The sequence below is a fragment of the Haemorhous mexicanus genome, chromosome 2 (genome assembly GCF_027477595.1).
Source record: "Haemorhous mexicanus isolate bHaeMex1 chromosome 2, bHaeMex1.pri, whole genome shotgun sequence".
NCBI lineage: Eukaryota > Metazoa > Chordata > Aves > Passeriformes > Fringillidae > Haemorhous > Haemorhous mexicanus.
Genome location: NC_082342.1, coordinates 52,845,106 through 52,870,516, shown reverse-complemented (window position 1 = coordinate 52,870,516; position 25,411 = coordinate 52,845,106). Strand labels below are relative to the sequence as shown.

The 25,411-nt window shown below is 37.6% G+C and overlaps 1 protein-coding gene across 7 annotated transcripts in view; it reads right to left on the bottom strand.

Moving 5' to 3' along the window:
- FRY (FRY microtubule binding protein) overlaps positions 1–25,411 on the bottom strand; it is a 223,289-nt gene that overhangs the window by 5,764 nt on the left and 192,114 nt on the right. For all 7 annotated transcript variants that reach the window (XM_059838832.1, XM_059838834.1, XM_059838831.1 and 4 more), the window contains 9 exons: positions 25,091–25,165; positions 23,861–24,031; positions 18,072–18,272; positions 17,411–17,572; positions 13,829–13,992; positions 12,786–12,975; positions 8,394–8,543; positions 6,765–6,863; positions 6,238–6,321 (listed from right to left, as the gene is read on the bottom strand). In XM_059838832.1, coding sequence (XP_059694815.1) covers positions 6,238–6,321; positions 6,765–6,863; positions 8,394–8,543; positions 12,786–12,975; positions 13,829–13,992; positions 17,411–17,572; positions 18,072–18,272; positions 23,861–24,031; positions 25,091–25,165 — 1,296 coding nt within the window. The remainder of the gene's footprint in view (positions 1–6,237; positions 6,322–6,764; positions 6,864–8,393; positions 8,544–12,785; positions 12,976–13,828; positions 13,993–17,410; positions 17,573–18,071; positions 18,273–23,860; positions 24,032–25,090; positions 25,166–25,411) is intronic.

Sequence of the window (25,411 nt, the reverse complement as noted above, 5' to 3'; positions counted from 1 at the left end):
GATTAGATGTTAGGAAGAATTTCTTTATGTGGAGGGTAGGGAGGCACTGGAACAGGTTGTCTAGAGAAGTTGTGGATGCTCTACCCCTGTAGTGTTCAAGACCAGGCTGGATGAGGTTTTCAGCAGCCTGGTCTAGTGAAAGCTGTCCCTGCCTATGGGGTTGAAACTATATGATCTTTAAGGTGCTTTCCAACTCAAACCATTCTATGATCTCACCAGACTGGATATGACAGCCAAGACCCACAAATGCAGAAAGAAGGCCCTGCAGATATGTGGTGGGGAGCAGATGTGCTAGGGCAGAACTGACTTGTGGACAGGGACAAAGCCTATCAGAACAAAGAGGGAGGGCATGAGGAATACTCCTAGTGAAATAAGCCTGCCCAGGGGCCATCCTCTGTAACCAAGGGCACAGCGCACTGCCAAATCTGCGATTCTCTTCCCAAAATAAAGACTGATTGTTTAGATACAGCCTCCTGGAGATGCCTTTGGCTTCTGTCTTCTCTCAAGCCTTGCTCAGGCATGTCAGGGGCTGGCTGGTGGCCTGCCCAGGGAAGGTGCTGATCGCTCACCTGAGCAAGTGCCAGCCCAGGGACACTCGCTTCTTCCTTGGTCCTGTTCAGCTCCCAAGTAGGGACACAGCCTGAGGCTCCCTAGCTGGGATCAAATTCACTTTATTCAAATTTTGGAGACCTAGCATCACTACATAGCAGTTACATACAAATATAGTTGCAGCTGTCAGGGAGTTAATAATTGAAAACAAGCCTCACATCATTCAAAACCCCATCTCATGACAGCTTGAAACACTGGATTTTTTTTTCAATCCTTGATAAACAATAATTCAGTTTCACCCTTGTGGCTGTTAACCTGAATGAAAACAAACTAAGGTCAAAGTAATGGTTGTAGTTTGACTCACTTAGTATTTAGTTACTGTATCAAGAAACTCAATTTTTGTCCTTCCTGAATAAGTATTAGAAACCAATAGTGGTGAAATTGTTCATCAACACATGCACAAAACCCATTTGAAATATAACTTCCAACTATAAATTGTAGTTTTCACTAGGAAAAATGGAAAATGATTAATTTTAAAATAACAAAAAATGTTTCCTGACCCAGCATATTACATCCATTCAAAAAACTTGATTTGTAAAAATGCATGTAAATGACCATTTGAAACAGCATATGAAAGTGTCAAAATTTTGGCACAGTATTTTTTGATTTCACAAAACACATGTTAGTAAATTATTTTAGTCACCACATTTAGAAGCACGTATTGTATAGGAAAATTATAACAAAAAAGAAAACATGCTTAGAAGTAAAACAGTAGAATTGGGGTGTGTTAGTCCATCCACAGATGGACAAAAAATATCAAAGAACTTCAACTTACTGCAAGAGATTCCATTTGCTACACAGCAAGCATGGCACAGGAGAAAAGGAAAGGAAAGAAAGTATAGTGTCAGTGTAATGCATGCAATAGGAAGCACAGCCCATCTGTAACAGCATAACTTATCAGCAGTATTAGCAATGCTTGCCTCAACCTGATAATTGGTTGGAATATCACATTCAACATGCACAGCATTCTTAATAAAACCAAGCTTTAATTCTAATGATAAATTCCAGTCTAAATATCCTCAGTTAGATCTTCAGATTTATTAGCTTAGATTTATTCTACCCAGCAGCTCAAGAACTTACAGTGAAATAGTGTTAGAAAACTCTTGAAACAATACTTTTATTTAAATTTGTCTTTTTCTTATTAAGAAAAGCTCATATTGCAAAGTACCAAAAAAATTAGGAATTATTTTCAAGTGATGAATAAAACTGAACTTTGCTATTTCTAAATATTTTCTTGTTTAAAAATACTTCTATTTTTTTTACAAATAGATCTAACAAAATTGGCAGGATAAGTTTTATGGCTGCTGGGCTTATTACTTGGCACATTACAATGGAAATGTTTTGCATATAACTTTCAAGTTATGACTATCACAAAGAAAAAAAAAGTGTGGAAAATGCCAATTTTGTTTAACTACATGGCAATGCCACAAGTCGAGCCTTGTATTCCTTCCTCTCACCACTAATGATTCACTGGTTTATAATTCTGAAGCTATTAAAATGTCAGTGCAAGTCCTGTTCCAATAATAATAAAAATTCTAATTGACTTGCATTAGCATTTCAAAGATTATGGGACTAAATGCTCTCTTTGAAACAGAAGTGTTCCTCTTTGCTAAGAACTAACATTTGCACTCTGTGTTCACTTAATGCAGCTTTTCTTATTTTATAAATATTACAATCTCATTACATTTTACATGGAGAGAGTCATCATGTAAATGCTGTTAGTAACAACCACAACCACATCTGCCCAGTTACAGCCTGATGTCAGTGCATATGCACACAGTGTTAATAAGCATATGGAATTCTTATTAAAATTATTTACCTTCCCACCAATACAAAGGCAGAAATACAGAAATGTGAAATAATATTAACTTTGATGAGTCTAACAGAGCATTTCAGTCTGTTTTCTTTACACTGGCCTTACTATTAAGATATATATATATGAAAAGTGTTGCCCCAAACCCTGCATTGCTTTTCTATAAAACCATGACAATCTAAGCTTTAAGGTCTTGTGATGCTTAATTTTTTTTTCCTTTAACATTGCTTGAATAGTTGCTTCTTCTATTTAGTACTCTTCAAAAAAAACCCTTTATAGCTTGGCTTCCATGCAGTTCACATAAATGAAGCTTTATAAAGCTAAATTCAAGATAAGAAGAAGACAAGAGCAGACAGATCACTGTGTTCCAGTACACTCACAGGTGTGCTGGCTTGTGTTTTTTCAAATCTTGTTGTCTCTCTTAAGCTACTCTGAAGTTTAGCATGCCACCAAGCTTCACTTAGACTTTCAAAAATACTGGAATCCATATATAATTTGCCATGGAATTTACTTTAAAGAAGAGGGGAAGAGGGAGGCGGAAGCAGCAAATAAGTGAATTCCATGGTCTTTTTTGCCAGAAAACACTGTCTCCTCTGTACTGCTTCCAAAACCAGGGCAAGCCAAAAAAAAAAAAAAAAGGGGGTGAGGAAGGGGTTTCACATTACATGAAAAACTTCCTTCTTCACTGGAAGAAAATACACTGGATACAAAATTTCCCTGAGCTACTGATGCTCAGCTCCATATTGCTCTCCAATATCGTGAGTGTAACTTCCTCCCTCTTTCACTGTAAAATGAAAGATTCCTTGGAAGTTGAAAAGAGATTAATTACTGGCTGAAGTGATATTTCTTTTTTTTCTGAAGCAGCAAGGACCCAGGTGGAATGATCACAGCCTTCACACTTTTCAATTTCTGGCTTAATTCTTAGAGTAAGGAAAGTGTTTTAGATTAGTTGATAGACACTACACAATCAGTGGTTTTGGCAGCTGAAAATACTAAATGTTCATTTGCCCAATTCTTTAAACAGCCAGTAAATGCAGCATCAAAGAAGGACACAATGGCATGTGCAGTTATCTTTTGTCTATAACTTGCCTCCCATGTCATTGAGACTCTATTGCTCAAAGTAGCATCAAAGCTTACAATCACACAGGTCCAAATCATGTAATTTGTTGCAATGCTAAGGCAGGGGAAAGACATTCTGGGACAAGAAGCTTTTACCCAATTTCAGAAAAGTTGCTAGCTCTAGCAACTGACCTAGACAGCTTCTATTTCAAGCCTCTTTAATGTCAGAATAAGCAAGTTTTGTCTTTGCCCATTTGCAGTAAAAGTAACAATAGTCAACAAATCATGTGCAAGTATTTTGAAATAAGATCTGATTAGAGAAACTGTGCCAAATTAGTTACCAGCATCAGGAGGCGTTTGTGACACAACCATTTGTGACAAGGCTGAATTTGGTCTCACATCTGTCTCATCTGTAAAAGGGTCTGTTTTCCCCTCAAGCTTTTTACCAGGTGAGGAATTCTAAGAATCTAAGATCTCTGCCTTCTGTAGAGCAAGCTGTTGCTTTTTCTTCTTTCTCCTAATTCTGAACCTTTTTCAGGAGTAGCCTGGTTTTGTGCTTGGCTAAACAATTTTTTTTTTTCAGACAGAAGTTTTCATTTGGATTTCAGGCCCTAGACTAAACCTCAACAAGGCTGAGAGTTTAGGCAGGTTCCCTTGTGACTATCACTGTAAGACAGACATTTTCCCCCCTACAATTATTAGATTCTTTAGCCTTTCATGTTGAGGGAGAAGTGGAGAGGAAAGATAAGAAAACAAATACTTGCCAATCTAGCAGTAATTTTTCCTTGTCCCTTCCTAATTGCATTTCCTCAGTTTTCCTGGCCTCTTCCTCCCATTGCACTTTCATTGAATAAACAGATTGTTCCTTTGGGAAAAGCTGCTTCAATTGAGGTGAATGAGTAGGGGAAGAAAAGAAATATGCCTGTTCATCCTGTCAGCTTCCAAGGAATAATGCATTTTGGCCTGAATGAATAATGTTGGGGAGAAACCAGGGACTCCAAAAGGAGTAAGAAACCTTCTTTTCAGTCTGTCTGATAAGGAGTGTAAATACCAACCCTGGCTTCACAAAACACACATTTAATTCAGAAACAGAGAACACCTAGTTAGAAAAATCTACACAGGTCTAACATGACATCTACTGACTTTTAGATGTGTTTAGGCCAGCATATATGAGTTCAGGTTATTCCTTCTCATTAGCATAATTTTTTTACTTTTTCAAAAAAGAAACAATGCAGTTGATCAGCAAGATGTGTCATTCTCCATCCCATTCTATGCATTTCCAAAAGAGAGATGAAGAGGATAAATTAGGCTGTCTACAGCAAGGTATGTAACACCACAGTCTGAAGTCACTGTTCAGGGTGTTTGTACATCCCAGGGAACCGAATGCCCACACACATCCTAGTAGTGCCATATACTCCACCTCCTTCTCACAGGAGAGGCAGAGATATGTGCTACTTTTTTTAGACTTCAGAATAGCTCATTTGTAACTTCCTTGCACACCATCACAATTACAGAAGAGACAGTATCTCCTTTAAATGCACTGGAAAGTGCCTAACTTTTGCGGGTGCCAGTGCTAAGTGGGGGAAGATTGAACAATTTTCCCACTGCCTGTGATTGCAGCCAGAGGATTTATTAGAAAATCAGATTTGCTAATAAGGTCAAGGAAGCCCAAATGCAAGGGTGGCATGGATTTGGGATTCTTGGAAAATGACGTATAAAAACAAAGATCAAGGGAGTTCAAAGACAAGAAGACACATAGAGATAGGAAAGAGAGATTAAGATAAAGACAGAAGAAAATAAAGTGACTTGGAGGAGAAGACAGACAAACTGAAACCAACTTAAGATTAAAACAAGGTATTTGAAAAAATGGTTACAACAGGCAAGTCTGTGTTCTGAATATGTAACAATTATCTTTTATAAGTCAAAATACATGGGAAGAGGAAACATCACTTTTTTTCTACATGCTGTTTGCTAGCTTCCCAATTTTGGCTAATTCTGTCCAGCCCCCTATTTTTCCCATCCCTCCACCGTCTTTCTTCCAAAAGGAAACAGCCCAACAAAATAACATTCCTTAACTCATTATACATCACCAAGATATCATCTGTTTCCTATACTTAATATATCAAATAACAGTATTAACTGCTGATGGTATTGATATCTGAAAATACCATTCCTTAACTGGAATAAAGAAACATAAACAACAAATAAATATACATGTACATGTGTATATGAAATTTTTGTTAAAAATTGATAAAGAGATATTTTGCCTTAGCTCTAAATACTTATCTACAGCATAAATAATTTTGCTGGCCAATTTACAGTCATTGTTTTGTAACTACTGACCTAAGCGTATTTCAACCAGGCAATTTTTGCTGCTGGGCAGAAGGAGAATGTAACAGCTGAAGATAAAATGGGAGTAACATGGAAGGAGAGTACAGCAGGAATGATTTTCAGAGACACTGTGGAAAACTGCTGCTGCAATGGCTTTCTAAAAGGGAGAGCACATGGTTAGGGTCAGCTCTGCTTCTTTGTCTAGAGTAGGACAGCAGAAGTACCTCCTGTGAATACTTCCCATTTCCTGTGGCCAGGACTGAGGCAACAACAATAGCTTCAAGCCTAAAGTGTGAAAACTGGGTCATGCCCAAGCCCAGCAGACAATCAAGGAGGAAGTGGAGCAGGCTCTTGTGGGTTCAAGAACAAGGCACGTCACACATTTGTCACTTTATAGGAGAGAAATAATACTGGCCAGTCATTACCTTCTCTTCGGAGTCCCCTGGCTGGCAAGTTATAACTCCATCTCGTGAGCCCCCAGCAAATGTTGCTTTGCAGTTTGCAAGCCACTGTTTTCAGAAAGAAATTAAAGAAAATATTAGTAAGATCTATGCTTTGATTCGAAGAAAGAGAAGCAGTATTTTAGTTTCATAGCACATCTTTTAAATAAAAATTTCCAATTGCATCTTTTTATTACCATAGATGATGACTGTAATTTAAAAAGTGTAGTCTTGATTTCTATTAGCATTTCACTGGCATGAATTAAGAAAATTATTAATGAATAAATAGGAGAGAGACCAGGGATATTAAAGATACTATTGTTTCTAATATTAAAGGATAAAATAACTACTTTTTAGTTCTGGTTCATATATCCAGGAAGAAACATTCAATAAATCCAGTATCTGAAACCTGTTTTTCTACTGAATGTTAGTTTAAACAGATGTGAGTGGATGTGCAGTTTCCTGACATAGCCTAAATATACAGACAAGACCAAGAGCATAATTGAGCATACCGAGAGTGTGGCCTCTTTCCTGTTGTTGTATGTGTCCAGGTACTCCTGCAGCTCTAGAACACTGAACTTCAGCTTTTCAAGAAGGCCACAAGAGAGCAGCTGGAGAAATGAAATCAAAGGGTCTGTAAATGTCACTATAAAAGAATGGAAATACTGCTAGACAGTATAGGAAAGATATTGCAAAAGAATACCTAGATTTACATATACTAATACTGAAAAATATTAACATTTATGCAAAAATCTACATAACTAGGATATTATACTGAAAAGTGAAACAGCAAAAGTTGCACCTATAATAACGTGGAATTGAAACTATGTTCTGTGTTTAATGACTTAGCAGAGGACCTCTCTAAAATGGAACAGTACATAAAGCTTAATCAGTTTCTCTCCACAGCTCTCTGATGATGTAAGGCACAGCTCTTCCATGGTCACAGCAGTGGGCTCAAGACTACACTTGGCCAGTTTCTACCTCTAGACTTCACTGTGGGATGTCACGCTGTCCTCATGTTGCTGGATAAACATGAGCCAGAATGAAGACAATGGGAAGGGCAATCTCATTAATTCCCTAATATATTTTTTTATAGAATTATAGAATAATTGAAGTTGAAAAAGATTTCCAAGATCAAGTCCAACCTTTGACAAATACCATCATGCCCACTATACCGTATCACAAAGTGCCACATCATCTTGGTGATGTGGCACTTTCAAATGCTTCCAGGGACAGTGACTCTACTGCTTCCCTGGGCATCCTGTTCCAAAACTTAACACTGTTTCAGTGAAGAAACTTTTCCTAATATCTAATCTGAACCTCCTCTGGCACAACCTGATGCTGTTCCCTCTTACCTGGTCGCTGGCTGTCAGGGAGAAAAGGCTGCCCACCACCCTGGCTACACCCTCCTTTCAGATAGTTGTAGGGAGCAATAAGGTCTCCCCTGAGCTTTCATTTTCTCCAGGCTAAACACCCCCAGCTCCCTCAGCTGCTCCTCAGAAGACTCGTGCTCCAGACCCTTCCCCAGCTCCATTTCCCTTCTCTGGACATGCTCCAGCCCCTCAATGCCCTCCTTGTAGTGAGGGGCCCAGAACTGAACACAGAATTTGAGGTGTGCCCTCACCAGTGCTGAGTACAGGGGCACAATCACTGCCCTGCTCCTGCTGGCCACACTATTGCTGACACAGGCCAGGATGCTACTGGCCTTCTTGGCCACCTGGGCACAGCTGGCTCTTCTTCAGCCATCATCATCCTCGTATCACAATTGACTCAAACGAAATCATTGCACATATTACCACCTTTCATGCTGAACTATGTAAAAAAATAGCTGCTTTTTTTAAATTTGTGGAGCCAATTGGGTCCAGCAGGCATCTGTTTTATGTTGGGGTTTGGCACACAGGTTCAACACATCATATCTATTCCATGAGTCTATGATTTTATACTGCCCATCTGTCACTACTTACTTAATAAAATAATACAGAAAATGAATGGAAATACGGTTCCCAAGAAGAGATAAAACATGTAAGATAGGAGGAGAATTTCTTTTTGGCGTATCTGTTCAGGAGTTGCTCAAAAGTGAAAGAGCCAGTAAAATAACACACAGCAATGAAGTATGTGCCTTTTGAAAGGAATATACTCACTGTTTCTGCATCTACAAAGAGGGTGGGACATTCTGAACATGATGTTAACATCTGAGAAGATCTCACAAACTTGGAGCCTATTCCTCTCAAGTTGTCTCCCAAGTAACTAGCTGCATCACAGGTTAGAAAGCAGAATCTTTTCTGAATATTCTGTAAAGCAAAATACAGTTTATTACATTATTTACTCAAGTATGAGCTCCTTTCCTTTCTAAACAAATGGCATGGTTGTTTCTCTTTGAATAACAAAGTGCAAAAGAGACCATCTCCCTGGGAAGAGCTGAATGTCTGCTCTAGGATACTGAATAAGAGTTATTGTGCTGGAGACAGTGTACAGCTGGGCAGCTGTGAAACTAATTACAGAGTTCATCATAACCTACTACTGAAAGACATTCTTTCCTGTAAAGACAAATCAATCTTTATAAGCCTTTTAGCCACAGGTAGCTTTTTTTTCTGGTCTCTACAGGGTTAACAGATCTGATCAGCACATTACTTTTTCTGCCCATTCCGGGCATTGTTTTGCTAATATTCCTGTCAAGTGGCTAATCACATAATATAATGGACATACTAAGGCCAAACAGCAGCATGGAAAAATCAGAAAAAACCTTTTGTTTTCCCTTGTGGGAAGAACCTTCTTACTAAAACTTTACTGCTGCTTGGGAAGATTCCAGAAATATTGCACTGCATCCGGGAATTATTCTTCTCAGCAGATTTTTTTAATGTTTTGAGTCCTAAACCAGTCTAGTCTTCCAGAAACATTCTAGTACTTTTCAGTTATTAATATATAAAGTGAATAATGAATAAAAAGAATATATTAAACTTGCACTGGCTGAAACAATGATTTTGACAAATACCCATCCATTTTCACTGCCCAAATATATCTCACTAAGGCCTAGTGCTCAGCAGTTAGGAGCAACAGAGGAATATTTTTAAAAATAAATGTGTGCAACATTTTTATATGATTTATTCCAAGTTACCAAAGGCGTTTCTCTTTGGTAGGAATGTAGGTTAGGACCTGTACCATAAGTATGCCTCACTAGAGAGAAGCGCTTCCCAAATCCCAGTCTGGATGACAAACACAGTATTGCCTGTTACTGTTTCTGTGCTGGTGCATGGGAGTTAAGCACCTAAAATCAGGTGAGTTGAATTCAGACTTTATTGATAATGGAAGTTGTTGGATGGAATGATTCTCTTTAAATGCTAAATCGGCCCACACACTGTAGGCTATACACTACCAATGATTTATAAAATGGATGGAGTTCCTGTACCAATCAATTTCATAACTACTCATTTGGGAATCTCTCTCGAAAGCATCTCAACTGCCCATCTGAGAACAGTTAGGACCAGGCAGACTGATACTGGCCCTACTGTTTCCACCATCTTGCTCCAACACAGAAACAACGTGCTGCAGCACCTCACTCAGAGCATGGTACAGATTCTCTGCTGCACTCAGTCTGTTAGAGGCAAGGGTAATCACTAATTACCACCAAACCAGATAAATTACTATTTTTATAAGCAACTAGGAGAATCATCTGAATCATAGGGCTTGGTGAAAACTGGAGATTTACTACTGTGATGTCTTCTGGAAAGATAGATTCAGCCAAGTCTTCATGAAACTGCTGCTAATAACTCTCCTGGCAAAGCAAAGAGATCTACATTTGATCTTAAACAACAGAAAAGACCTAGCTGAGAACAAAGAAGTGGAAGAAAATTTAAAACAACAGATTATGAAAGAGAATCCAAGACACATTGGTTGAAAAGGACCCCTGGAGAGCATCTGATACAACCTTAAACTCCAAGTGGAACTATTGCTGACCCCAGATCGTGTCAGACTTGCTTTTAATTAGCTGAGTCTTAAAATTTCCAAGGTCAGAGCTTCCTCAAGGCTTTGGGTAACCTGTTTAGTTGCTGCAATGCCCTCCTGGGGAACAACAACTGAGTTTGTAAATCTGAGACAGTGAAGGAGACAGATTATAGAAAAAGTAACAGATGTTCTTCTTCTACTCCTTTCCTTTTCAGCTATTCATAAAAGCAACAATCAATCTATAGCTAAGATGATAATGGTCTTGAAGAGTGTTTTAAATTATTAAGAGTGAAACAGTGAGAGATTGTACTTTGCTATGTATAATACTTCACACTAAATATATTTATTTTGTGATTACATGGACTAACAGTTCTATAATAAATTCTCATCTCAGCTGTGTCCTTCTGGGTGCAGACTACAGGGGCTGAAATCTATCAAGCAAGGCCTGAATGCAGCATATATTAAATGAAATGGGATTACTGTGCACAGTAATATCAGCTGTCAGCATATTGTGAATAAATGTATATTGCATATAGTCACTGTTCTTTGTGTCCATGTAAATATTAAAAAATACTCTCAGAAAGTTTTCTTAACCTCAGATTTCCTCTCCTGGGAAGAGGACTTTACATAACAAAAGGGCTTGATTGTGGAAGGTACTTGCTAGATCTGAAATCTGCTTGTCTTGCAGCTGTCTGGTCTGCTGAAAGACATTTAATTTGAGGGAATACAAAGAGGCAGCAGTAAAGATAATCCAGAGATCTCTGACTTCTGACTCGTTTACAGGAAAAGTACTTCAATAATGTCAGGAATTTTAAACAAGTTTAGTGTGTTGTGGGCAAACATCCAAGATACCTTTAACTTGACACAGGACTGAAATGTAGGTGCCCTGGAAAATGCATTTCTTTCACTTCAGCAAGTATTTAGTTGACAAGCTCCTCCAAACAAGGATTTTGTTTCACAGTCAAGTATTTTGGCAGTACTTTGCATTGCAAGCTTAGCACATACAGGACTTGTTTTTGAAATTTCCTGTTAATGAGGGTCAAAAGTCAAAGTTGGCAGATGAGTACTGAAGTTTAATAGTGCAAACAAAATACAATTCCAGACAAGCTGGGATCTTACAAAAAAGATAAGGGGAAATAATACTCCTATGTTTTAACACTGAAAAGAAGAACAAAGTTATTTTTATACACTAAAAATATGGCAGTGACTCCAGCTAAAAATTGTGACTTGTTGATATTATTAACACCTTTTTCTTTCTCCTTCAGTATCAACTGAAGAAAATGAGTAGGGTATCTTCTGAATGTAGGGCATGCACAACAGCAAATGAAGCATGTGCATTACTGGGATTTGGAGTCAAACAGGTATTTTACAAGTAATGTTTAGGTCTTTCATTACACTGCATTATGTATTTAATCTTCAGAATCGTGGCACCTGTTCCTTTTCACCTCTTCAAAGAGGAGGATCAAGGACAAGTAAGTCTCTAAACACTCAGACAGGGCTGTTAACCTCTAGGACTGAGGTTAAGACAGAAAAGCTGGCACCATGAATAAACACAGGGTTAACACTCAAGTCAGCATTGGGTTTTGTGTTTTTTTTTTTTTTTTTTCTTCCAAATGTTTATCAGTGTTTAAAAAAATGCCTATAAGACATCCATATTTAGAGTGGCATAATGTTTAAAGGAGGACAATGTGGAGGTAGATAAGACATTCAACTCCAGTGGAGCACAGAGGAAACATGTTGAAGAGATTCTTACTATAAATTGCTTCTTTCATATCAGGTTAGTCTTAGATGTATGAAAAGATCTTGAAACTGTGTATTTATTAGCAGGGTACCCCTTGATAATAAAACATTGTGTAGTCTGAGATCACAGGGACTTCAACTCTGCAGAAAGTTACCTGGCTACTGCTTTCACTGGAGCTGTTTCTGCTGGAGCATGCTAAACATCCTGCAGCTGCAGGAGAAACAATTAAAAAAGGCTTTAAAACTAATTACAGGTAACACCAGGCAATCATTTCTTAGAACAACTTGTACCTTTGACTCTCTCTTTTCTTATCTTTTTGCAAGATTCTTATCTTTGCAAGCACACAGTTTTAGAAAGGAGAAACACATTTCTAGATTTCAGTCTCTGGAATTTATGTTACATGATGGCAGCTGGGTATTTCTATTCAGATGAGTAAGTACAAGCCATTGAATTATGCTGGTATTTACATGGACATGCTCAGATTTCAAGAGTTTGAGATAAAAAGAACAGATTAACTACAGTTTAATATTAAACAGGTTATTTCCTTGTCTCTTGCAGTTACTGTTCCTGCAGTCTGTTTGTAAAGTACGGAAGAAAACACTCTATAAAGTGGATCTGAATTTTGCAACACGACCTCCAAACCTGCAAGTATGAGATACATAGTATTTTCATGACAAAACTGGTCACAGAAGACAATGCTGAAAATGAAAATGTAGTACAGCAGTAATTCTGCAGTATGCAAAATGACAAGGGTTATATATCTAGTAGTTCATTACTGGGGCTGCTGTCAAGAGACACTAATTGCCACACACAAAAATTATGATTTTGCTTCTTAAACTTATTTTCTCACCTTAAACAGGGAAGAGAACACATGAAATGTATAAACTGCACAGGAGCCATCAGAGTCACACATGAGCTGGTTGATATGACTGCGCCAGGCTTCTTCTGCATCATCGCATGCTGCTGGCTGAAATGCAGCGAGGATGGCGGAAAAAAAGGGTGAGGGAGGAGGGGAGGCATTTCGATCAACATCTCCAAAACTGAAGGAGGAAACAGAAAAAGGTGGTGAAAGGAGAATACCAAGAAGGTGGCAGAGAAAATATGCTATACCAGAGAGATAAAATCACAGGACCAATTACAGCACCTTTCTAAAAATATTCATGAATTTTCAAATTACTTTTGAAGGTTGACAAGATGTTGGCTACAATGAGAAAAGCCTCCAAATCAGATTCCCTATCTTCAGGCCGTTATCATCCATCTTCCTCCATCCCAGAGGAAGAATTGTTTTCTTGTACCATCATTTCACAGAAGAAGGCTGAAACTTCACAGGAGAATAAAGCTCTCTCTCTCTCTCCCCCTCCCCAGGCTAACTGCAGTCTAACTCAGTCATCCAAAATCTGAAAGAGCTCCACATGGCATGTAAAAATATCTTAAAGCCTTTTTATAACATATACTGGGGTCCAGCCACACTCACAAGCAGCATTACGAGCATATAGCTGGGATTTTTAACAATACTGAGACTTTCTTTCATGAGAAAGCAGAAGGAGGAATACACATCTGATCTGTTGAACAGGTACCTAAGTAATATCTGCAAATCTTTTAAAATCCTCCTTTTTATTTTATTAAGCATATTATATACATAATTCCTAGCTGCATAGATGTGCGTTAATATTGTATCTCATTTTTCCTAGAATGAAAAGCTTGGGTTATTTTTGCTTTTTTTTTCAGTTGTGGGTCAATATACAGGTAATTAGGGCATTGTCTTCTAATTGCTCCAAACTCATGAGAATTTTATAACTCCTGTGGCTAAAACATCCATCCATACTACCACCCTGAAATAATTTTACTGTACATTGTAAAAGAACTTGTGTGAATAATAGTGCATCAAAGTACCTAGCAAGAGCAAATTGTTCCAGCCTGTCAGCTTTCTCTTCAGTTTCTGTCATATCCAGACTAAGGCTATCACTGCATTCAAATGCTCCAGGGAGTTCATTTGTAGACCCTGAAAGCTCATCCTCATGGACTGCTATATCTTGCTCTTCAGGTACAGCTTCAGCCTAGGGGAGTGAAGGATGATGTGTTAGAAAACAGCAAATTAGTAAGTTAATTCCTCTAATAAATAGAAAGCATTTAACAAAAAAGCCCAGCTGACAACATGTTAAACTGCACAGATATAAAGCCACAGGTTATAAATGACATGAATCAACTTACACTTCTTCAAAAATACTGTATTTGCTCAACTTTCTGTCTTGGATAAATATTAGTTTTAAGGCATTTTTTCAACTTGTCTAGCAAAGAATGTCAGATTCCGATGTATGTGGCAACATAGCAAGGAAGTAATTTTTCAGAAAAAACAATAGGGTTGTTGTTACTGTCAGTCTGTCCTTTGTCTCTTAACACTTTATAGTGTCCAAGACTGTACTAAAGCCTCTCAGAATATATTGGAAACAATTACTGTCTGGAAGACTCTCTGCATGTTTAGAACTGGGAATTAATTTTAGCACGTCATTTACATTCAAGAGGAATCCAAGCATTCTAACAGGCCATTTAAAGGATTATGCTAAGTTTTCTTCCTTTTTCATCTATCAGCACCTAAAGGTCATGGTTTCTTTTTGAAACGTTCCAACTTCTCTTGCATTTTTAGTCTGAACAAGTTTTGTTTCAGCTTTAATCTTTTGGCTTTTGTCTGCCTCATCCACAGCATCCAAAGCACTTCCTGTAGGGATGACTGCAGTGGGTTGCTCAAACCTTTGTGTACATATGCCCATGTGCATGCACATACACGTGTTGGGAATGAACAGGGAGGGAAATCTGTGGCAAATGGAATTAAATGAGAAAAGTGGCCCTCTGCAGTTTATCAAGTCTGCTTGGATCCAACAGATTAATTATGGGGATTTGTATTTGGAAAAATTAAACAAGACTTGTAGCAGAGGGGACAGGATCAGAAATTAAGTAGAATAATCTTTTAGTTTGTTTTGTTTTCTAAGCAAAAGAGGTAGGAATACTCCTGAGTTGGGGGTGAATGAAAAGAATCAGAGCCTGAACCATCATGAAAAGAGAAATGCAAGCTATATGGCTGAATTGTCAGAGTAGGAACCAAAGCACCTGGTAAAAAGTGTAAATATTTCATACTTATTCAAGAAGTAATTAGTAGTAACCAGTTTCATATATTAAATATTAGCTTGAAAGAACCACTGCATTTTCTTCACTGCAATGACAGAGTCTGTAGGAGGAAAACACATTTTGATGGGATAGAGCAAGGGAGGAAGGAAGAGGAAGCAAATACCTCCCATTCACTGGAGTCTAAAATTGTGCCCCAAAAGCAAAATAGAAAAGTGAACTTTGGATATAAATGGAGGATTGTAGTACACTTCCAGAAATATGTGAGTTTAGGTAACTGGAAAAATACATAATATAGCATCATGTGAATTTTTGTAACCCTCACAGAATTATCCCACTATCTTTAATAGAAAAAAAGTTTAATTAATTAAGTGCTATTAACAATAATATGTGGATTTTGGCATTGAAACATCTCGGAAGATGCTACATAATCAGTCTTTTTTTTCTCAATTGCTGTATCTATTTAAAGGTTGAGATATTTTTGGTTTTGCTTATGATACAACAACTAAATATTTTGTATATCGCTGAAGAAGTAAAAAAGAAATTCCTTTGCACTGATGACACCTCATCAGCTCTCTGAAAAGAAGAATTCAGAGGAAAAGAGAAACAGTAAAGAGCTCAGATTTTGTGTTATGAAATTAAGTAAAAATTATTTAGGTGTAAGTTTCAAGTTTTCTGACTAAAAACTGGATAACTTCTTTACATTGACTCCAAATTATTTTGAGTAAAAATACAGAAGTATGCACACTAGGAGAAAATACCTTTGAGGCAAAAACCCCACCAATAGGGCATTCTGTGCTGACCAATTCAATCATCTTTGTGACAGCTGTAACCTGGGCATATTTTACACCAATATCAAATCTCTACCAGGACTAGCTGAATTTGCCTGTCAATTCCACAATAAATTGCTCTGATTTTACATTCTTCACTACTTATTCCAAAGCTTTTAATTTTTGATTAATATTGGCATGTGGGACATTAAAGACATTTTGAAAGTAAAGATTCCAAACCCACAGACATACACTGAACTCCTAAGCTGTGATTTTCAGTTCTCTCTTTCAGTACACACCAACAGCTGCTGCAGCTGGATGCATGAGATCAGCTGCAGCTCCCACCTGCAAATGTGTCTGTCCTGACTGCTGCTTCCTGAACTGAAATTCTGCCAACTTCTGCTGTTTATGGTTGTTATGTGGTTACTTGTCTACCAACAGTTGTTTTGACAAATGATAATGAGTTTACCTTCTCCACAGCCACTGTCTGGAGAGGTTCTCCTCCTTTCCTATCCTTACAAACACTTCCCTCCTCCCATCCTTTCTCCCTACTGCAGCGGTTTCTGACACAAACAATTTGTTCGATATTCAGCACAGTTCTAACCTCCTTTTCTATGACCTCTTTTATAGAAGTTTCCATTCCTTCTGAAACATGCAGTGCTAGCAGTATCCATTTTTTGTGTGGCTGCATTTGGAGGGGGCAAGTGCAAGAAGGAAAGCCAATGATTACAGGAGATATATTCTTCCTCTGCCCCAGTCTCATACACTGATCTTTCTGCAGAAGTCACTCAACTTAGACATGGCAGAGAGGCTTTACTGACAGAAGCCAACAGTATCATCAAGCCACTAATTCACACACCCCCCCACAAAACCAGATTGTATTTCTGGAGAGACACTGAAAGGAGTAGGCTCATCTCATCTCCCAAGAGCAAGTACCGTTGAATAGAAAATTAAAGAAACCATCCCCACACTGATAATGATTTACCAACCTTGCTTTGTCTTCTTCTTCTGATACAGTTCTCTGAAATACAATCTGCTGAATATGCTTGTTGTATCCTTGCAAATCCTGCTTCTCCACCCCCAGGATGGTTTAATATTGTGGTCATGGATTTAAAATTTCTGCGTGTCTGCCAAAAGGCAAGCACTGAATCCAGGGCACACAACTGTACAATAGGTCCCCACATACAAAAATATTCCAGAGAATACATGAATACACCCACCACATGAGCTGGCATATCGTTCTTTAATTCAGCATGAAGAACAAAAGAATATTGCCTTGGAGTTGTAACTGGTAGCCAGTTCATGAACTTGTCTTCTGACAAGCTTGTACTATTTTGGTGCACATGTAGTGCAACATACTTAAGAACCAATATATAAAATCTCTTCATGAAGAAAGTTTAAGTAGAAAGGAAATGGTAGCAAGTGAAGTAGTGCATGAAAGTATTGTACTATGCCACTAGACAGAGGAAGCCAGAATGTACTTGATTTCACAGCTCAAACTCTTTATGAAGTGTAAGCAAAGGAAATTGTAACAATGTTACATAAAATACAGTTCAGCTGGAAAAGAAAGAAAAAATGTATTCACCTTGGGTCCTTCAGACACCTGGAGATTATTCATACTAGGCAAAGACACATCAAAGCTGGATGTTCCCATGTTAAAATGATGAGGGTCTGCTGAGGTTGTGTCACATGATGTAGAAAGTGAGTCAATATGATTTGCATCCTCAGATGGCGAAAGATTTATAATCTGTTTAAACGACAACAAAACCACAAAAGAACTGAGTATACAGCTACCCTACCACACGCTGTTTTCATGAACATGCAAAGCAGAGAGTGTCTTACAGTGCAGTGACAGTTGCTCTCTTGGTTTGTACATAGATACAACCCTTTCAATATTTCTGTCATAAAATTTTTATTAAAAGCATCACAGAAGTGAACAATGAAAATCTGAAACCATTTACCAACCTGGAGTCTTGTTCTATTTCTTTAAGCATTAAATACATCAGAAATATTTACTATTGGTCAATTGTCAAAAATTTTCCCATAGTAAAAAAAGGCAAAGAATAAGATCTGATGATTCCTATGTTTCAAACTCTGCATTAAAATTCCTGTTTACCTGTGCAAATAAGGGAAATGTACCCACCACTTTCAGCTCATTAGATTGCACCTGGGCAGAGGAAACTAAAAGCCCAGCTTATTTAAACCCACCACCCTATCTTTTCCTGAGTTTCAAGTTCGCAACTTACTAGGTCTGAGTTCTCCAAGATTTGGCTGGTGGTCAGGTCCTCCTCCTCTGATGACTCATCTGAGTCCTCATGGTTCATTTTGTTCAGGCTGGGTGTGCTCCCTGAGAGCTGGTTCTCTTCCATCAGCTGCATGTCACACTTGTCCAGGCTGTCCAGGGACCGTCTGCGCACTCCCCAGTTGAAGTTGTCCATGCTCTCACCCTGAAATCAGACACAGGGTCAGCTTGCTTGATGTAAAAATAATCATATGCTAAAGTTAGCTCCAGAAATATTTTAATATAAAAATATAGTAAAATCTGGAAATAAGCATTATCTTGCTTGTTCACCTGGAGATAAGAGCAGAAGCATGGAAATGGCAGTTAAATGAACATTCAGTCCTTTCAGTATTAGGTATTTTTCATGCATTTGCTAATTTAGGAATTTGTTTTGGTAAGTCCACATATACACACTTCTCGATGCCAGTAGAGCAGTGATATGCAAAGGAAAAGTTTGAAAGCAATTTTAATGGTTCAATTGCCAAACTTATGTTAAAGATTTTAGATTCTAAGCTTTATTTATATAACCGTAATGGTGAGTAGATTTGAACAAACCCTTGCTTTACACATAAAATGTAACTCCTTAAGCAGCACAGCTTTTAAACTTTTATTCTAGGCCCATATTGCTTATTTTTGAATCTACTTGAATTATTTGAAACTATATTTTGGGAGCAGCCTGATAAGCATTGCCTGTGATCTCACATTTTAAAAAGGACACAGTCAAATGGACCAAACATTTTATATTTATCAGACTTCCAGTTCTGATCCCACACACAGTTACATAAAGCTGAGTGCATTAAGCAAATCATGTAACCATTTGCTTAATGGTTAGGCTGCTGAACTGATAAAAAGATCACTTGATTTATTTCATGTATAAAAATGACAATTAGTTTTCCACCCCTTTTCCATTTATTTACTGTATTTATTTACTGTATATTTTCCAGTGGACTGTATGCCTTTTCCCTGATTGCAATAATCTCTTGCTCCCTTCCTAAGTCTAGCCAGGCTCCTCTCTGACAAATGCAGGACCAGATCCTCAACTGCTCCTGCCATGGACCTCCAGAGGCCTTACACAGCAAGAAAGGCTTCCCCAGAAGTATTCAGATGCAGTTTTGGGTACTTTACCTAGGTGAAAGCCCTCAATTCTGCATCAACACGGGAAGGAAATTTATAGAGAAAAATGTTTCCTTTTAAGGTTCAGGGCTGCCTGTTTTAAACAAGACTCTGTAAGTTGCAATGCTCTTAAACAAGCAAGTCAATTGGTGGAAATTCAAGCTGACAGTGATACTTAAATATTAATTAGAAAAAAATTATATAGTTCTGCCAAAAAATAATATCATTATCAAATAACTGATTATGATTATTTCCTGGGTTTATATGGATCAAAATTATGATCAGTGCAGTCATTGAGAAAAAGGTCTCAGTTCAGTAAGGCCCCTTAAGCAGAGTTGTGATTTTAAACTCTTGAGTGATGCCCTTTTGGGACTACTCAGACATTTACTGAATGGGGACCAAACTGCATAATGTGCAATGAATTAAATTCCAATCTGTTGATTGTTACCTTAACTTTAACACTCTTGCACAAATTGATCTTATTTTGCATCATTACCATTTAATGCAATGGACTGTGGAATTTGAACAGGAGGGAAAGTTCAGTTTCATGACTTTAAGCTCACCGTTTCATGAACAAATATGGTGAAAATAGAAACAAATATTTTTAAGGAAAAAGACAACCCTTGCAATTCACAAGAACATTTAAAACTAAGGAATGCACTACAATGAAGAGAAAATTAAGATAAAATCATTATGAAGCCTGACACATTATTGGAAGAACCCTGAGAACAGAACACATCTGAATTAAGAAGTCAGGCCTCTTTAAATCATAAAAATGACTGTTCAGTTCCAAGTTATTTATTTTAACAAATTCTTTGGTTGTCCATCCTCCCCCTCAAAGGCTGGAGGACACATGCAGCAATTAGACATCCTCCACAAACACATCTATTACTGAACTAACAAATGACAAAATGACATAAATAAGCAAGCAAGCAAAGATGACTGCCATCCCACCCTTATCCTCTTGATGCCTAGTAAAGCCATCAGTAAATATAGCAGCCCATGTCTATGGGAATATTTCCTGTTGCAGTTTTATTCTGCAATGCCTTAAAGAAGGAAGCCAGCAAAAAGAAGAAAAATAAAAGGGACACTTCCAGGTCATGCAGTTAGAAGGGGTAGTGAATTAAAAGTGAGGGAAAAGGGTGAAAGAGATGAAACACTTTAACTCAAATACCCATAGCATTTGGATTAGTGTAAGTTTGCTACAGGGGCACCCAGAACCATCCTGAATTTAAACAAGAGGTCAGCACATGTCTATGAAGATGGAGTTGTTTTTGTAGTTGATTTCGCAATCTTTCCTCCACAGTTAACAAGAAAGAGCAAAGATGTATTTGAGAGGCTGTTCATTTTTCTCTACAGCAAGAGCAAAGCCACCTCCCATCTGAAAAGTCACCAGTGGTAAACAAGTCAGAGGAAAACAGTCACATTCTAAGTGTGTCTGGCCAGCAGGGAGCAGGTACCACACAGAACTTCCTACAGTCACCCCCCTCTGGTAAAGGAGCAGATGTGCCCTTGCAGCTACTTCAAACTTTACATCAGCCCATGGGAAAGGAGAGGCAGAAGGGAAAGTAGTCCTATGTGGGGGAGAGCAGTAAAGTTCCTCCACAGAGGCAGTAAGAATCGTGCAAAACCTCTTTCACACAAGTTTTCATCCTTACTGTGTTGACAAAGTAGGCAAAGTTAATGGAAACACTCAAATCTTGTAGGGCATAGGCAGAAGCCTTGTGGAACTACATAGCAAGGCACTATTTCCACATGGATGTATCTCTTCTAGCACAGGCATTTGGAGACAAAGATTTTTGGGGGTTGTGTTTGCATAATAACTGATATACAAACTATCAGAAACAGATATGCAAAATTCTGTGGTTGCTGATTTCTGTATTATTTGTACAACTCATTAAATCCTCTATCATTTCAGTTCTCTCTATGCATTGACAAACTTAAAATTGGTCCCACACTGGCAATGACTGATGTGTCTTTTCAGTTTTCCTCACAGAGTAAATGATCCAGCAAAGCTGGTAGGACCATACAGCTGCATTAAGCTAGGCTGCAGAAAAAATAATTTATTTATTCAATTAAATTGAGTCGGATAGCAATAATGCAAACTGTCTTAAGAGGTCTCAGAAACCAGCTTTAGAAGATGCTAACAGGACACAATGTGTCACAACAGAAAAGGTAGAAATTAGATATAATTAGCTCCTAATAACAAATGGCCCAAGCTCTATAGATAATCAAGTTTCTACACATTAATCATGCACAAAGATATCACGAGGAGAAAGGGCTCAGTTTGAAAAACACTGATACTAGAATTAAGATCTTTGAAAATTTGTGAAGACTGTTGAACATGTCAAAACCAAACTTAAAATGAAGCAGAATGTTTGAAAATGACCTCCAAAGTATTTCTAATACAAGGCAAAAAATGAAGCACCTGTCAGAAATGCAAGCACACACACACTCACCTACACACACACTGAAGGGGGAGGCAACAGCAAAACTATGATGTTATTCTACAATATAAATTTGCAAGAAGGCAAAACATATGCTGGCACATCTGAGTTCAAGTAGCATTCTTACCTGAAGTTCCTGGGTAGCAGATATAACAGATAGAAAAACAAATAGAAAGAATCTATGAAAAATCACTGCATCAAAGACATCACAGACAAACATTTGCCTACAATTTTAACAAATATTATCACAGAAACTTCAACTCTACTTTTTAAGTCTGAAAAGAACTATTTCTTGCGTTCACATCTTTAGGAAATTTCAAACAAGTATACCTTGTGGTCCAGGGATGATCCAAGCAACACTAGCCTGTTAAAATCTAACACTGTTTTTTCATTTTTATGAATATACCACATTCAGATATGATGTAAATGTTACAGTTTCAACTCAGTCATTAGAGAAGCAGCCTTTTACACTAGGTCTAAGTTTATTTTTAAAACAGTAGTAAGCCAAATCTGAACTAAACTTTGGAATGTAATCCATGGCAATTAAAAAACCACTAAGTGAAACTCAACATTTCTAATTTTGCTTCACATAAAACTAGAGAAGCTTGGTATCTGTTTCATGACCAACTTAAGGCTATAAAGATATCAATTAATTTAGGCCTCAGTCTTGAAGCTGGCCACATGTGTAAAAAAAAAATCTTTTGCAAAGTCACAGGCCATGAAAGGAAATTTATTTTAAAAGTAATTATTTATACTCTCTATATAATTTTAACTGGTGAAGAGAAAGAAGAAATTCCTTAATTTCAGTGGAAAAAAATTATCAAGTGATCTTCAGTCAAACTTGCAGTCCTACATCCTTGTAATATCTCGAAAGCTTTTTAGACACAGAAATTACTGCAGCCAGTGTATTTCTGCCAGACAACATAGCATTATTGTTTTATCATTCATCCTTGTTTGGAACCTTGAAGCTCCTTCAATATTTGTCTAATGTATCTTCAACCATTGCTGCCAACTACCCTTTCAGCTTTGTTTTGGTTTTCCTTTTTTTTTTATTTGGTTGGGTTTTTTTTTTTTGTGTGTGTGTGGTTTTTTTTTTCTCTCCTTAGCAAAGTCATGGGCATCTGTGAGCCAAGACTACTGATTCTGATACAGAAATTCCTACCTTGGAATTATAAGGACTTTGGGACATTTTTTTTCCCCATTCCTTCATCCTTCCTCCTCATTGGAAAAAAAAAAATCCCATGGACATGAGTTCACATCTGAGTGTTCTGTTTACCTTTAAATTATTTTCCTACTGTAATACAAATAGGTAGAAAAATGAATATTTCTTCCTGTACACATGTTCTTCTCAGGGCTAAGAGTGATGATTGAGAGAATTCATGTTAAAAACAAGTCCACAATTAAGACATCCGAGTCTTAAGTCCTTCAAAAAAAACTAATAATTTCTGAACTTTGAAATAGCAACAAAATTGTTAGACTTGTTTAGCAACAGATATTAATTTTTGGTCTTTCCTGATCAAATAGAAAGAAATACCCCAAGTTTGATATTTAGCAAGGTTAAAGGGTGTAGCCCCCAAAAATTTATCAGTTTTTCCCTTCAGCAGTTCCAGCTCAAGGTGAGCTGACAGCCTTCACCTGTCAAGACTTGATCTGGGTGCTCAGGATTTTGTTTAGCTCCTGCATGAAATGATGAAATCACAGACACCTCAGCAGAGTGGAAGGTACATCTCTAAGTGATTTCATCGGCAGTTGCAGGAATAACAGCAGCCTGAAGGCCTGAATTAATGTTTCAGAGGGTTCCTTAGGAACCAACAGATTTGGAACAATTTCATTTTATACGTTTTTAACCAGCAAATATATCTGTTTTCTTAACAATTTAAATCTAGACAAATTGTATTTAAAACAAGTTCACTTAAAAGTAAGTTCACCAAAAAGGTACTAGAATAGAGGCTTTATTTTCCTCTACCAGTTTTGCAGTGTTTCCTAAAGCAGATTCAGAAAGGAAGGGTGTGGTAGTCTTTTTACTGTTACGCTACTGAAATAAACACTAAGTGAAGATCATAAATAATCTGAACTTAAAAGTACGTTTATAGCTACACAGTTAAAGTTTTATGTTACAAGAAGAGAAGTGCTTAGCAGAAGGAGTATAAAAGTGTTTTAATAAAAAAGCTGTTTCAGAGAAAATATACTGTACCTCCCCATCTTCCAGCTCAACATCTAGGAAATCAAAGTCCCTAAAGACTCTGAATTGCTGTTCACTGTTTGAATCATCCATGTTCTCCTGCTCCCTTGTTCCGTCTTCTGAAGAGACCAAGCTCGTCTGGTGCTCAATCAGATCCAAATCACCACAGGAAGAAAAAATCACCTACAATTCAAAGGATTTCTTTTGTTACAAACTGTTCCCTCTGGTTGTTTCTTCCTAAAAGCTGTAATTGGTTATTCAGTAGACTGCATTTCCAGTACACACCTAATTCCTTCACTGAGTATTTTTAGAACACTCTTTATTATTTATGTTGGACAGGTGCCTTCAGATTAAACTTGTACAAAGAAACAACTTCATACTGTGGGAACACATCCAAGAATATTACAGCTACCTCCTAAAGGCTGCAGATTGATGTTGCCTGGATGTTTGTAGACATATATAGGAACAAAATTCAGAGAACTTAGCAGAGAAAATACTGTCAAGGGGATGATACAATAAGTTCATTAAAAAAAACCCCCTCCAGTTAACAAGTTGTTAAAAAATACGTCAAGATTAGAAAATACAACGAGCTTTAGTTTTTTCTTTCCTACTGAGTATACTTGTATCTGCAATTTAGGTGCACAAATTAAAGAGTTCCTGTCTTGCAGAAACAAAGGACCTGTTCTCCATTATTCAAGTGACATATAGCATGTTCAAAAACATTCAAATTTTTTCTGTAGAAAATATTTAATAAATATTTTAAGAGCTTCCCACCCTGGGTGATCAATCACCTTTTCCTGGCACCAGATAACACTAATTTTTACAGAGTAAGATCAGAACTAGTGTCTAATGGAAAAATCAGACACACACACCCTTTACACACCCTTTCCCCTCCCATTTTATTTCTGTAGTATAGTTTTTTACTTTATAAAGCCTCTGGATTGTTAATACAGAGGTTGTTACTCTCTACCCACTGAGATGGCATAAGTAAAAACTACAGCATCAGAGATTCTCACAGGAAAACCACACATAGCTCCTGAAGAGAATCTTCTCCAAGTGAAAGGGCCATCCACTCCGTGATCCATATGCTGAGAAACACAGCCTGGGCCAGAACAAAGGATAGTGACAGCAGTGGCTTCAAACCTATGCAAATCTGGTCAGCAACTCTGAGAAACACAGCTCTTCACTGTCAAAGCTTAGGACACAATGAAACAGAAAACTGGTCAACACAAGGCTACTTACTGAAGGGTTTTTGCTCAGCCCAACTTCCTGACCACACAGGGAAAGGACATGCACCAGCTTTTCCTTCGTCCTTTTCTAGAAAACAAGATGTTTCTCAAGTGAGCATTTTTCTTAAACCACCCATTCTCCCTGTGGCTAGAAACATATATCAGCAATTTTTAATTAGGAGGAACCAACCAATTAGTCATTAAATGCTCAAAGGATTGCTTTCAGAGCAACTATGCATCAAGGAAACATAAAAACAGCTGTTAATGATTTTGCTGTTTATTATATTTAAATTAGTCTATAAATTCCATTGAGTATATTAAGAAAACATTGGCT